The 15316-nt window shown below is 45.0% G+C and overlaps 1 protein-coding gene across 15 annotated transcripts in view; it reads right to left on the bottom strand.

The window, feature by feature from the left end:
* Positions 1-1213: 1213 nt before the first annotated feature.
* The window catches only part of ST6GAL1 (ST6 beta-galactoside alpha-2,6-sialyltransferase 1), a 145043-nt gene continuing 130940 nt past the window's right edge, over positions 1214-15316 (bottom strand). For all 15 annotated transcript variants that reach the window (XM_045387163.2, XM_074030795.1, XM_074030794.1 and 12 more), the window contains 3 exons: positions 6857-6955; positions 5476-5650; positions 1214-4252 (listed from right to left, as the gene is read on the bottom strand). In XM_045387163.2, the coding sequence (XP_045243098.1) occupies positions 4011-4252; positions 5476-5650; positions 6857-6955 (516 nt within the window). In that variant the 3' untranslated portion in view covers positions 1214-4010. The remainder of the gene's footprint in view (positions 4253-5475; positions 5651-6856; positions 6956-15316) is intronic.

Genomic DNA, 15316 nt, shown 5'->3' on the forward strand with positions numbered 1-15316 from the left:
ACATGACGGCTGTTTAATGTGTATTCACTGGATCGAAGAGAATTCCTCTTCCCATTATAAACTTGTTTTCTGATTAATCCTGAGAACACCTGGATGGGGACATCAGTGCTTTGGGTGGTGGGATTTCAGGGGTACTGAGAAGGCCTTTTCCTCTCTCCTGAGCTGATGCCATTATCCCATCCATAGCATGAGTTTCCTGAGCAAGCGTTCCTGGCCTAAGTGAGAGTGGAAAGCGGCGTTACAGCCACTTTCTATCACATTACAACATGTCCCAGGAGCTGCGCTGGGGGCCATGAGGGAAGTGGAAACCAAGGCCATCCAGAGGACAAGGACCTGAGACTAGGAAGGAGGTGGCAGTCCCTGAGTCCTGTGTGTCCTTTCTCCCATCTTGCTCATGGCTCTAGAGGCTTCAGCACACTGCTAGGCCATGAAGCACTCTCTAAGAGCAGCATCTAAGACGCTGAGAATCGGGCTTTGTCGGTGAGGAGAACCCTACTAGTGGGCTGGGAGTGGAGGCTGCAGGTGCTTGCTGTCTCTGTGAGCTCAGCCTTCATGGTGTTCTCCCTGTGTGCAAGCCTATCTCCAAATTTCCACATTTCAAAAGGACACCAGTCATACTGGAGTAGGGGCCCAGCCTATTCCAAGATGACCTCACCTTAACTAATTACATCTGCAATGACCCTATTTCCAAATAAGGTCATATTCTGAGGTACTGGGGGGTTAGGACTTCAGACATCTGAATTTTGGGGGACACAATTCAACCCGTAACAAGGGGGTGGGCAGTTCACAGGAGAAAGGAATCATCCTCTCTCCCCTGACTCATGCTCCTTAGGATTTGTGTCCAAACATTGTAAGTCCTTTTAAGACATCATTCATTTAAGGATTTTAGAGTTTTGGAAACCAAGGGAAGGATCTTCCTTATGTTCTGCTTTCTGCCCAACTCCATCTCTTCTTTGATGCAACAAGTTAGTTGTGTGAATCCAGGCAAGAGCAAAAAATAAAAATAAAAAAATCAGTAAACCAGTCAATATTTCAAAGAGGTGATCTTTCCAATAAATACACATTTTTTTTTTTTCCTGGAGTACTGAAGAGTAAGTCTAAGGCTAGAGGAGCTAGTGGGTAAGGAGCTAGTGGGTAAGGACTGTGTCCTCTTTGGAGATAAAAGTTGGCAATCAGCAGTTGTTCCTTTAGCAAATAAGAAGAGAGAAGCAGCTTAAAAAAACACACACACATTTATTTTAAAATTTGACATAATCCTTGGGTAATTCAGAATTAGCTTAGGCATTTTTCAGAAGTTTCTGAGACTGATGTCTCAACTCCAAACCAATAGCAATAGCTTATTTGATTGGTGGAAGGATTAGAGGGCCCCGTGATCCAGATGAATAGATGGCTATCAAAGAAGACAGAACCCCATAGACAGAGGCAGCATTAAGTCATAATTTCTAAATTAACTGTCATAAATATGAAACTTCTCACCAGACCAACGATAACATCCGTATCATAATTTGCATTTTACCAAAGTGTCCACATATAGACAGCACAGAACTAAAAGTTCTGTAGACTTCAGAATCACATTTAAATTAATTTGATCCTTTATATTAATAATAATTAAAAACTAGATTCTACCCAGTGTCGTCCCAGTCTCCACACCAACATGTATGTCCTGCTGTCAGAATGCCACCTCTTCTGCGCTCAGTGGTCATGATTCGAAGATTCAAATGAGTGTGTCAAATCAGAACATAAACCAAGCCAGGAATTCATGGGCCCAGATTGGGGTAAAGGGCTTGTCCTATACAGCAGTGAAGCAGCCCACGTGCTCTGCTCATTCCCAGGCAGAATCAGACTGGAGCTGCAGGCAGCGAGGAGGAGGGCGTGCTCTGTGTTGTCCACCGTTTTGCAAGGTTTCTTGGGTATTCCAAGGAGGGCAATTGTTGTCTCCCAATAAGACAGTTAATTCCCTGAGAACAGGACCTCTTCCCCACTAGCCTCCGTCACAGCAGGGTGCATGCAGCCGAGGTGTGAGCACAGAGCAGGTCCCTACTGAAGGCAGGAAGGAAACCAGCATGAACTGAGCACCTACTATGTGCCAGGTACAGAGCCAGGACAGGGGCTTTCCTGTAATCCTCACAACAGCACTGTGAGACAGGGTCATCATCGCCACTTTACAGGTGTGGAAACAGAGGCTCAACGAACAGCATTTGCCCACAGTGGCACAGCTAGTCATAGGGGAGCATCAGTTTGAAAATCCAGGCCTTCTCACTCCAGGGCCCTTTCTAGCTACATAAGAGGAGGGTTTGGCAGTAAATAAGGATCCCAGCTCCGAGATCGTTGGTTTGGAGCCCAAATGTTAGATCCCCTTGAGCACATGGGGCCAGCCTTGAGAGTGCAGAGCCCTGGCTCTACAGCATCACTTGCTGATCTTGTGCAAGTCTTTTAACCTCTCCACACCAGGGCTGCGCTGGTCCAGCAGGATTCCCTATCAGGGAGAGGGGACTTGGTAAAACCATCTGGAGAGCGTGTTTGCGAACCACAGTGGGCCAGCCTCTGCTCAGAGAGCCTGATGTTGCTCACTTGCAAGGAAGAGGCGCAGGGCATTGCAATCTGCTAGCACACCTCTCACACCTGGTGAGAATCAGTTCTGCTCTCCAAGGTTCTGACCTCTGAGAGTGACGTAAGTCCAGAGAGCCACACCACTACTCCTTGAGAGACCTTCAGCAAAATGCCCGTGCGCTCAAAGAAATTGGGGTCAGGATGCTTTTAAAGCAAAAAAGGCTTAAAAGTAATTTGGGAGGGGAAGATGACTTGAAAAGGAAAAAAAAAAAAAAACCCAAAAAAACAGATGGTGGTTAGGAGGAGATTTGGGGGTAGGTATTGAAAAGGAAGAATGGGACTGTGGTATGCAAACCCAGCTAACAGGACAGGGTCAGGCCAGGCAGAGCCTAGAGAAATCAGGTTTCGGGGATCTGCAATGCCTCGTATGTGTCATGAGGCTGCACTTGCTACCTCAGACATGGGTAGGAGGTTTCCTAAAAAAATATCTTGGGTCTCTAAGTTCAGGTAGATCTTAGAAAGTAAATATGGGAAGAAAGAAAAATGCAACTCAAATGGCTCAGATGTAATCTGCTTGCCATGTTTCTTCTCTTCCTCTAAGACTCATCTGAGTGCCTGCTGTGCTCTAAAGCCTTCTCTGATCCACACACACAGTTTAAGTGCGTGGCCCTCCGGGGTGCACAGAGAGCAAGCCCATCTCTCTACAGATCCCCAGTGCACTGAGCACACTGAATCCTATCTGCCTGTTCACATGTCTGCCTCTCTCACTGAACTGTAGCAACTCGAGGACAGACACTGTACCCTTCTCTACCTTCCGTCTCCACATGGAGAGGGAAAGTGGGCTAACCAAGGCCCCTTTGCTCACAAGCACCCAGTCTAAGGGCCAGCCTAACCAGCCAGAGTGATAGGAACATGTTCCAGGGGCATGGACCTCAGAAGCAACTTTTTTTCTGGATGCGTGGAGCATGTTTCCAATCCCCTGTACCACGTACTTGCCCCCCAGAGCCACCCTCCATTGGGCACAATTGTAATTTGGGAGAATTTCTTTAAAACATGAAATCAATATTTAGATGCAGACTTCAAGCAATATAGAGCTTTGGTTTGTGAGAATGGCATCATTCTGTTGGGAAAAACAAAGCCCAGCTTTGGCAGCCCTGATGGGGGAGGCAGATCTTGCATCTACCACGGTGGAAGGTGGGGAGGTTGCTGTCTGGAAAGAATGCTAGACATGTGTGCATGTGTGTGGCGGGAAGCTCTGGGCTCATAAACTGCCTGGCTACAGAGAAGGCTGGACCTGATTTCTTGACCACAGGCTCCTGAAGCCCCAGTGCTCTTGCTGACAGAGGCCCCTAGAGGAAAAGGAACAGGCTGGAATTGCTCAGGAAAATGTTCTTCCCAGGCTGGGGTGGCCAAGAGACCATCCATTTAATGCCTGATGGAGAAGAGTGAAGAGCCTGTGCTTAGCAGTGAATGGTCCGGAAGCCAGGCAGTGTGGCTTTTCCAAGCAGGTAGATGTCCTCATCTGTGCCCTGGTTGAGATGCTTCACCAAATTCTTCTCATAGAGCAGTGGGTGGTAGGCGCCCATCGTGCAGGCACTATCGAAGAACTTCTGGTAGTAGTAGCACACGTCGGTCTTGCGCTTGGATGGGAGGAACTCATAAATATCCACCTGGTCACACAGGGTCATCATGATGATGATACCTGCAGAGGGGAGCAGAGGTGAGTCATGCCTGACAACCCACCTCAGCACCCCAGAGCTCTGCCCAGTGGGTCCAGCAGCTCCTGACCCCAAATTTGGAGAGCTTTCCCTCTGGAGTTTCTATTTATGACTGTGATTCCCAATCCAAGTTTCTGCAAGCCAAGCCCAGCAGTGTTCCTTAGGATGCAGGGCTGTATGAGCGTGATACACCTTTGAATCCCCAGCACCTAGGCCAGGGCCTGGTGAATAACAGATGCTCCCTAAATGCTAGTAGATTAAATGACTCCATCAATCAGCCAATGAATATATCCATGGAGTAATTTATTTGAAGAAACAGGACAAGATTACTGAGCTGATTGAGGAGACAGTGCCATCATGTGTAGCTAGCACTTTCTAGCACTGTGACATCCTGCGGAACCTCTTGGATGGTGCAGTTTGGGAGCAGATTTTTCCTTACAGCACTTACATGAAACAGTGTCGGGGAGGGAAGACTTTTCTTCCCTTAGCTGGGCAAAGGGACAGCTGGAACAGGAGCACTCCACAGCCTGTATGATGAGGTGTGGAGAAAATCCAAGGAGAGGGCCCGTGACCAGCATTGTTCCAATAAACTCTGCACAGCACGGCCACTGATCCTATCTTTATTTAAATATTTGCTGTTTCATTCATCAGAATTTTTACATTGTGTTTTCTGAAGATACTGTCTTACAATATTATTTATCTTGATGACTGAGTTTTTAAGGGGTACCCCCTTAAATTGTACACCTGAGAAAAGTGCCTTGCTCCCCTCATCTGAGGTACAGCCCCGCTCCTCATTTTCCCGCCTCCCTCCCTGTTCGTGGCTTCCCTTCCCTCCATCTTCCTCTGCCATATTCTCCCCTCTCCAAAGCCTACCAAACGCTACTTCCTCCATGAGGCTATATGTGACTGTCCAGCTAGAAGGTGTCCTCTCTCCTATGACCCCAGGTTGTCTCTCCCTTCTGGCACAAATTGAATATTGCCTCAGACATCTGATTGACCTCCCCAATAGATACCCTCGGGAAAAAGAATTCTATCTTATTCACCTCTGTATTTTAGATAGAACTTGGCACGGTGTACAAGCAGAGCAAAATTCTAGCAATTGTTTAGTGGACAAACGAACGAACGAATGAATGAATGAGACCTCAGACAAAAAGCTCATCTCTTCTAGAAACAAACACGCAAGGTCTTTTCCCCGACATGAACTCACCAAGCATCCCAGAGGATGGGGGGTTTGGCTGAATCTCTTCTGGGGAGATTTCTTGAAGAATGTCCCACAGCTCCCAAGGCATCTGGGGCTTGAGGATGTAAAAGGGCTGATCGGGGTGCAGCTTACGATAACTCTTGTAGTTATTAAAGAAATTATAATCCGGATTCTGGTACCACTGAAAAAGAAAGAAGTGGTCCTTTCAAGGGAGAAATGGGCCAGTGAGCTGCTCCCCCCAGGAGTCATCCTCATCAGTGGCCATGGGGAGGGGAAAGGACCAACAAGGTTGCTCCTGAGGCACAGCCCTTTTCTTGCAGCGGACTACAGGCTTCTCTTCCGGTCACAGGTTTCACTGGATAGCAGGGTGGGGCCTGGCCTGTCGCCTGTGCTTTTGGGGAGAGTTGACCTTGGCGACCCAGGATCAGCCTCAGGCTTCAGGATCAGAGTCTAGGAACACTATCAGAGCTGAGAAGAGCCCCAGCTACCATCTGGCCCCATCTCTCATTTTTAAAGGGGAGAAAACTAGAGCATAAGTTGCCACATCTATGGGTTCAGAGTCCTTGTCCCGACCTAGGCATATTTGAGTTCTAAGTGAGATCAGTGCAAAACTGTTGAAAGTCAGACAGTGAGGGTGCCAGGGGTCGCCAGAGCCTGTCAGGCATTGGTAGAGCCAACTTAAGTGTCCCAAGATGAGTGCTCTCTGCCCTTCTCAGGAGTCATGGTCCTGAGGCCACAGCAGCCTGTATCAGAGAGAGGTCAACTGACATGCATGAACAGTGAGAGAACTACTCCAGAGAGGTTAGAATCCAGCAGGCCTCCACTCAGGTCTCCTTCCCGGGAAAGAGCTGCTGTTGCAGATCTGCGCCTTCTGCTTAGTAAATCAAGCCCTGGGACGGGGACTTTCATTCTCCACACTCCAATTCCCCGTCTGTAAAATGGGAACAACCACACTTCCATCGATCTCCTTAAATTGTTATGAGAGTGAAACGGGAAGAATTCTGGATACTGGAAGTGTGAAATAAGCATGCTAATATTATTTACAGGAGTAATGGCAACTACTCTCGAGTTCTGCTGATGCTCATTAGGAGTAACTGCATTAATGAACAACCTACCCCGGATGTTGGGAGCTCCAGCCACTATCCCAGTAAATACTATAACTGGGAGACAATACCTGGCAGTGCCTGGCAGGGCAAGGAGAGTAGCTGGCATAGGACAGGAATACTTCTGAATCTGCTAGTCCAGATGAAATGGGGTATCCTAAAACTCAAATACCCAGCCTTTAGGGATAGCCAATGTCAGCCATGACTTTAAAAACCTAAGAAATCAGGAAAATCTGTAGACAGACAGGAAGCTCAACCCCTATTTCCCATGGACACCCACTTACCTTTGGGATATCTGAATGGTATACAGATGGGTCCCATACGATTAGGATTCCTTCATTGTACAAACTGTCTTTGAGGAAGCGCTTCTCTGTGGTAACCAACTGCAGGAGGAAAGAGATGAGCTGTCACTTGAACATTCATATGCAACTGTTTGACATGAAGTAATAGCTGACACAGCACAAGGTACAGCCTGAGACCCCAGAGTCGCCTGTGAGGCTTCTAAGTTCTGGTGTGGCACTTAACTTCAGTGAAAGAAAGGTAAAGATGCCAGCCTGCACGGCGTTGACCTGAAAGGACATTTATCACAAGCCACTAGCCATAGAATAGAAAGGGTTCCATCCACTCAGGCTTTGAGATTACGGGGACAAGGGTACAGTGAAAACAGCATGGCATCCCAGCCTCCTGGAGTCACACCTTGTGTGGGAGCCACAAGAGTAGAGTCTGAAGTCAGGGACTCATATAATCAAAATTATCTCTGGAATCCTTTCAGTCACCTAGAAAGTCCAGCACACTACATATACATCGTGGTGGAGACTGACACAGGATCTCTCACAAAGTCCAACACAGCCAATAGTTTCTGCAGCACTGGAGCAGATGGCTGTGCTTGTGGCTGAGCACCAGATGAAATATTCAGTTTGTGTGGAGAGGCCAGAGTGCGTGCAAAAATGCGCACCTCCCAACAGGAGACTCTCACCAGGCCGGTGAGAAGCTCATGTGTGCCTCTGCTGGCTGAGGGATCCAGCAATGGCTGGCTATGGCCCTTCCCCACCACACTGGCTCCTGGGCTGGCCTGCATATGGGTAGTCACACCTGCCTGGCTTAAACATGAGTGTGACAACCTAGCTTGAATAATTCTGCAAAATGTACTAAGAGTGGTTTTTTTGTTGTTTTTTGTTTTTTAAAAAAAGCATATTTATACTCTTTGACTCAATAATTCCATGTTTGGGAATCTATCCTAAGAAAGAATCCAAATTCTGGGGGGAAATTATACATGTAAATGTTAATTACTTATCAAAATAAAGAAAAGTATGGCAAAAGATACTGGTCTCGGATACAAAAAGATCCAGGAACAACTCTTGGCTGTGCCACTAACTTTCCTATGATCTTGAGCAAACAGAGTAATAGTACTAGGCCCTTATTTTCTTATCTGTGAAATGGGAATAACACGTTTGCTCTGCTCTCTCAAACGGGAGCTGTGTTGTGGATCAAATGGAGACCATGAGTGAATGAGAAAGAAAATTAGCCCCAAAGGCTTAAGAATGAAGGGAGCCGTGTCCCTCTTAAGAAAGCCAGAACTAATATATGAAATCAGCTGTCAACATTCACCTTGAAAAGCAGGTGGGAGATGATGTTGCCCAGGTAAAAATTGAGAGGAATAAATGGCAGAAATCAAATCAAGAATTAACTGAAATGAAAGCAAGAATCACGACAATAATCCCTCTCCATCTTGGTCTACATCACCAAGGCTGAGACCTAATTAATGTCACTGCAGTATCTGGAAAAAACTATGGCAAGGGAGATGGCCCGTGTGCAACCCACAGAATAGCAATCTGTCGCAAGCCTCTACCGTCACTGAGCTATCCCCATCCCCATACCGTCCTACAGACGTAAGGAAGTTCCCGGAAGCCTGAAGAATATACTCTCATTTCCTCAATATATCTTTGGGACAAGAAATACTGGTGGTGGGTCCACCTTGGCGGGAGGTTGTGCAGCTATACTGGGTGCTAAGGAGCCAAAGGAAAGACACAGTCCCTGCCCTCCAGGAGGTCACAGGGTAGCAGGAAAGGTGGACAAGGATAGTTGTCTAAGGTGCACTGCAGCCTGGGTGACAGAGTCAGACTGTCTCAAAAAAAAAAAAAAAAAGAAAAAGAAAAGAAGAAAAGAGATTGCCTTAAAACTGGATGGGGAATTGGAAGCATGGGTTCCAGTCCTGCTCTGTGTCTAACTCACTCCATGGTATCAGATGGACCATTTCACATCTCCTGGCCTCAGGTGCCTTATTTAGACATAACCCCTTTGTAAGGCCCTGCTGAGGGGACCAGCTATTCTTGGAAGAATAAAGCTGTTCTCAAATGCCTGTAATTACCTGCAGGGGTAGTGTGACCTGGGTTTGGAGATCCTCTTAGGGGGCAGGGGGGAGTTCATGCTGAGAATAAGTCATTGGCAGAAGGGCAGAGCCCTGGGGAACATCTGCCAGGAAAAGGCTACACCAGGGCATGGAGTGCTGCCGCTGAAGACACTGTTTAAAGTCACCCTCTCAGTTAGAAAGTGACAAACGCTCACTGGGGACAGTTAGAAAACCCAAGAATAGAAACAAACACACACACACATCTTCAGATATTACCACTGTGCATATTTTGGACTTTTTTCTTCTCAGATCTGTTTTCCCTCTGTTATGGACTGAATTGTGTGCCCCCAGAATTCACATGTTGAAGCCCTAATCCCCAATGTTACTAGTACCCTGTTTGGAAATAGGACTGTGAGGGAGGTAATTAGGATTAAATGTGTCATGGGGTGGGGCCCTAATTCCATGGGGCCAGTGTCCTTACAACAAGTAGAGACTCGCAGAGCTCTCTCTTTCCACCACGCACAGAGGAAAAGCCATGTGAAGGCACAGCCTGAAGGCCTCCTTTCTCTGATTCGGAGAAATAGCGTTTGAGAGTGCTGGCCCAAATCAAGAGGTCCCAGAACTCATAATTGCCATCATGTTTAAATTTTAGTTCCAATTATTATATTAATAGACTGTATGGCAGGGGTTCCATCAGAATCGCTCAGCTCACCGTCGCTGGTTTTAGACCTGTTGTTGATGGAAATCCCAGCCGCCTCCCACCTGCCCCGCCAACCCATCCAGATACCTGTCTTTCAGTATCTTGGGGAGAAAAGTTGGAGCTTCCAGAAAGGTTTGGTGATTTAAAAAAGTGCTGGTGGCAAACACCTAGATCCAAATCCCACCTCTGTCACTGACTTTCTGGGCTCCTCTGAGCAACTCACTCAAACTCTGGGAGTCTGAGTTCTGAGGGAAACTGGTGGTTGGGTCATACCTCACAGGGTTTGCTACGAAGATCAAATGAGATAAGGTTTGTAAGACCCTTAGATGGTATATATAATATATCTAACAAATGGCATCAACTATTATTTCAAGATAAGCCCCGCTGAGTAATCTGGAAATGTCCTGGTTGCAGCCCAGTCAGCATGGACTGTCGCTAGGCATATAGGAAGTAGGTCTCTCTCCAGCTAGCACAAAAGCTTCCAAGGAAGCCATTGGGTCTTCTTGTCACATTGTCTTCTCTGTCGGGCGCACTGGGTACAGGAGGTACTGAGTTGAGTCTCACAGAAACCTTCTTACACTTACAGTCAAAACTGCATTTATTTAAAGACCCACCCATTTACATATATCATTTTTCCTGTTGACTCTCATAGCCACACCTGGCACAGAAGCATCACATGCCTGACTAGGTCTGCTGGCCTGAAACCTAACAGTATGACACCATTCTCTATAAAAAGCCACCTTCTCAATAAGAAAAGTGCCTTTTTTGTTTTGCATGCCTTCATCACGGCCAAAGGGATGGGAGCTGAACAAATGTGGGTCCAGATGCCTTTAGAAGGGAGCTGCTGAAGCCGGGTGTAGGTGGCTCACGTCTGTAATCCCAGCACTTTGGGAGGCTGAGGCAGGTGGATCACCTGAGGTCACGAGTTCGAGACCAGACTGGCCAATATGGCGAAACTCTGTCTCTACTAAAAATACAAAAATTAGCTGCGCATGGGGGTGTGTGCCTCTAATCCCAGTTACTTGGGAGACCAAGGCAGGAGAATCACTTGAACCCAGGAGGCAGAGCAGAAAGCTGAGATTGTGCCACCGCACTCGAGCCTGAGCGCAAGAACAAAACTGTCAAAAAAAAAAAAAAAGAGAAGAGAGCTGCTGTCAGGAGGACCTCCCCGTCTGGGAAGAGAACAAGCCACTCAGAGGCAGAATTTTACCAAAGCAACAGCTATTCTCTCAGTGACTTCTGGGTGCCAGATGTTCTCCTTGTGCAGTGGGGGTGGGGACCCCGTTTGCTAATCCACAGAAACGGACACGAAATAGTTAGGATAACTGACCAGGACAAAAGACAGAGAAGACAGACCACCGGCTTTTTAGGATATGAAGGTAAGAAAGGGCAATGATAGAAAGTGTCCATCACAGTTCAGTACCACAACAAGTGCCGTCATGGAGCGGCCAGGACGTGAGTACGAAAGGAACAGCCAGATACTTAGTGTTGCTTACAGGAGGTGAGAAAAGAGAGCTGATTTGCCTAAGAAGAAGCAGGAAAGGCTCCCTTGAGGGTGGATAGTGTATCCCAGGAAGTGGGCTACCTTCCTCTCAGCCCTGGCACAATGGTGCACAGAGAGCTATATAAGTATAAGGGGAAAAACAAATCTGCTTCGGTAGAAAGCCATTTTCTTCCTCCCTATCAGATTCTGATTCCACGGGAGCTATTTCACAACCCTTTGTGAACCGCAGGCAACTAATCCATGCGCCTACTGGGCAGGATGCTGCCCAGGAGAGCTTCAACTGACTCCTCCCCTCCCCCTGCCTTAGCTCACACAAAAACTAGTTTCACTCCTTTACTCCAAATTTGTGTTGCTTTGACTTTTCCTCTGAACCAGTTGTAATATCTACCTGGTTCCATCATACAAGTAAAATAGAATCTTCATGATGAATTCATTTTTATATCTGTATGAGAGTCATCATCTTACCCTTTTTTCCCTAAAAATTATCCTTCAACAGAAGTCTTGCCTCCCTTCTGCTAGATGCCTCTCAAGTGGTCTCAAATTGACTCACCTTCCCTGTTGGGATTTGGGAAGGTGGAGTCATTCGCAAACAGGCAGAGGCAGACCTTGAAGTTTCAGTCGTGCCCATCGCTACTATTTACAAAGCACTTGCTGCAGACCAGCCTCCGGGTGACATGCTCCACACATAGTAACTCCTTTGATCCTAAAAAAAAAAAACCCTGGATAGTAACTATTCATATTTCTATCTTACGAGTAAGGGAACTGAGGCTCAGAAAGGTAAAGTAAAGCAACTTGCTCAAGTCACTCACATAGGAAGTGCTGGGGGAGGGATCTGATCACAGTCTGTCTGACTCCAGTACTCTTAATTCCCAGGCAACCTTACTTTGGCCTTAAATACAGTTTCAGAATCTTTGCAGGACTGGGGTTTCATTCTTCACAGTGAGGAAGACTGAAACATCACGAAGAGGTGTTCAGAGAGTAGGCGGCCTCCACCGTCCAAGAGAACGCTCAGGGAGGGCTCCTCCACTCTCCCCTCTCTTCTTTGCTGCTGCCTGCTCACCTCCAGATCCTGCCATCCATGCATCAAACAGAGATTGGTTTCTCTCTAAATTCATTCTCTTCAAACTCAAAGTAGCCCAGCATAACCTGGAAATCCCACTCCATCAGGTTTACTAACTGTCCCACTCACCCCAATGACAATTATCAATCTCTTTGCTCAAACCTTCTCTACTAAAACCTCTTCCCGGCTCAGCCTCCTTCTGACTTGGCCTTGCATCCCACTTTGCAGAGAAAATAGACGCCCTCTCATCCTTGTAATACCGACTGCCTCCAGCTATACCACTCCCACCTTCTTCCCTCTGACTCCCTCCTGCCGGGGGTCATCCTCCACTACGCTTTGGCTCCACCACCACCATGTTCTCGGTAACTAATCATTTTCTCCTCTTTTTAGTATATTCACTTTCTCCCTCCATCAACTGGCTTCTCCCTGTTGATTTAAAAACAGCTTATAAAATATACATAACATAAAATTGACCATTTTAGCAATTTTAAATATTCAGCTTAGTACATTGATATTGTTGTGTAACTATCACCACCATCTCCAGAACTTTTTCAGCTTCCCAAAATGAATTATAGTATTCATTAAACAACAATTCCGCATTCCTTTCTCCTCCTAGCCCTTGGCAAACATCATTCTACTTTCTGTCTCTACTCCAGGTGTTTCATATAAAGTGGAATCATACAGTGTTTGTCCTTCTGTGACTGTCTCCCTTACTGACATTTTTTCCAATTTAAAACATTGTATTAAAATACACATGACTATCTGAACCATTTTTAAGTGTACAGTTCAGTGATATTAAGTACATTTATATTGTTGTGCAACTATCACCACAAACCATCTCGAAAACTTTTTCAATCTTGCAAAACTGAAACTCTATACTCATTAAACAGTAACTCCCCATTCCCCCTCCCACCTCACATTCCCTGGCAACCGCCATTCATGTAGTATTTTGTGTGTGTGTGTGTGTGTGTGTGTGTGACTGGCTTATTTCACTTGGCATAATGTCTTCAAGGTTCATCCATGTTGTAGCCAGTATCAGTATTTCCTTCCTTTTTAAGAATAATATTGTATTATGTGTATAAACCAGCTTTTGCGTATCCATTCGGCATCAATAGACACTTGGGCTGCTTCTGCATTTCAGCTATTGTGAACAACAGTAGTATGAATATGGGGGTACGAATATCACTTCAAGACCCTTCTTTCAATTTCTGTAAGTATATGCCAATAAATAGAATTATTAGAGTACATGGTAATTCCACGTTTAAGTTTCTGAGGCACTGCCATACTGTTTTCCACAGTGGCTAATCATTTTCCATTCCCATCAACAGTGCTCACAGATTCCAATTTCTGATCATAGAAGCCATCCTCATGGGTGTGAGGTGGTACTGTGTGGTATTCTTGGGTTGCATTTCCCTAACAAAAAAGAGTTGAGTCTCTTTTCATGTGCTTACTAACCATTTGCATATCTTGGAGAAATGTCCATTCAAGTCGTTTGCCCATTTTTAAATTGGGTACTTTGATTTCTTTTTTATCGTTGTTTGATGAGTGTTCTATATATTCTGTACATTAATCCCTCATCAGATAGACGACTTGCAAATATTTTCTCCTATTATGTGTGCTGTCTTTTTACTCTGTTGAGAGGACCTTTTGACTTATAATTATTTTTAATTTTCATAAAGTCCAACTTGTATATTTTTTCCTTTGTTACATATGTATGCCTTTGGTGTCATAATGACGAAATCATTGCCAAATCTGATGTCATAAAGTTTTTGCCCTATGTTGTCATCTAAGAGTTTTATAGTTTTTGGTCTACATTTAGGTTTTAGGTCACAGATCTATTTTGAGTTAATTTTTATTTTTAGTGTTAGGTAAGGGTCCAACTTTATTCTTTTGCATGTGGATAGCCAGTTTTCCCAGTAGCGTTTCTTAAAGAGACTGTCTTTTCCTCATTGAACGATCCTGACACACTCGTCAAAAATCATTTACATATATATACAAGAGTTTATTTCTGGACTTTCTATTCTATTCCAATGGTTTATATGTTTGTCTTTGTACCTCACTGCTTCGATTATTGTAACATATGTATTTTTTGAAATCAAGAAGTGAGAGAACTCCAGCTTTATTCTTATTTTTCAGGATTGTTTGGTTAATTGGGGTCCCTTGAGGTTTCATATAAATTTTAGAATGGCTTTTTCTGTTTCTGCAAAAAAAGAAATATCTTTTGGATTTTCATAGTGATTGCCTTAAATCTGCAGATCATATTCGGTATCATTGACATCTTAACAATACTTTTTTCAATCTGTGAACATGGGATGTCTTCCAGGTTTTTGTGTCTTCTTTAATTTCTTTCAGAAATATTTTGTAGTTTTCATTGTACAAGTCTTTCACCTCCTTGGTTAAATATTTTATGCTTTTTTATGCCATTCTATTGTAAATGGAATTGTTTTTAAATTTCCTTTTTAGATCATTCATTGTTATTGCATATAATAGAAAAAATGAATATTTTTGTGTGTTAATTTTGGATCCTGCTACTCTATTGAATTGGTTTATTTATTCAGTATTTTATTGTACTGTACTCATCCTTCTTCCTGTGATGAAGAAGGGACAAAGTAAGACATGTAAGATTTCATCCCACTACTCAGAATGATGTGTCATTTAAAACTTCTGAACTGCTTATTGCTTGAATTTTTCATTTAATATTTTAAGACTGCAGCTGACCACAAATAAATGAAACTGCAGAGAGTGAAACCATGGATAAGGGGCTGACTTCTAATTTCAGTGACTTCTAGCTGCCAAGTTACACAAGAAAGAAACCAAGCTGCACCTTTGGCCCCTCTCCCTTTACTTCTCACATCAAACACGACATTAAAACCTGTTGACTGCAAATCCCAAGTAGCCCTTAAATACATTCTTTTCTCACATTCACCTTCACCCCTACTCTTGTGCAAGCTATCAGCATATCTAAGCCAGACCACTGCAAGACCTTCCTAACTATGTATCTTCACCTACTGCAGCCCCTCTGATCAGATGGAAGCAAGTGATGGTTACAAAATGCAAATCCAATCACGCCATAAAGAAGGTGCCTCACCCTGCCGGGTGTGGTAACTCACACCTGTAATCCCAGCACTCT

This window comes from Macaca fascicularis, chromosome 2, assembly GCF_037993035.2.
Source record: "Macaca fascicularis isolate 582-1 chromosome 2, T2T-MFA8v1.1".
NCBI lineage: Eukaryota > Metazoa > Chordata > Mammalia > Primates > Cercopithecidae > Macaca > Macaca fascicularis.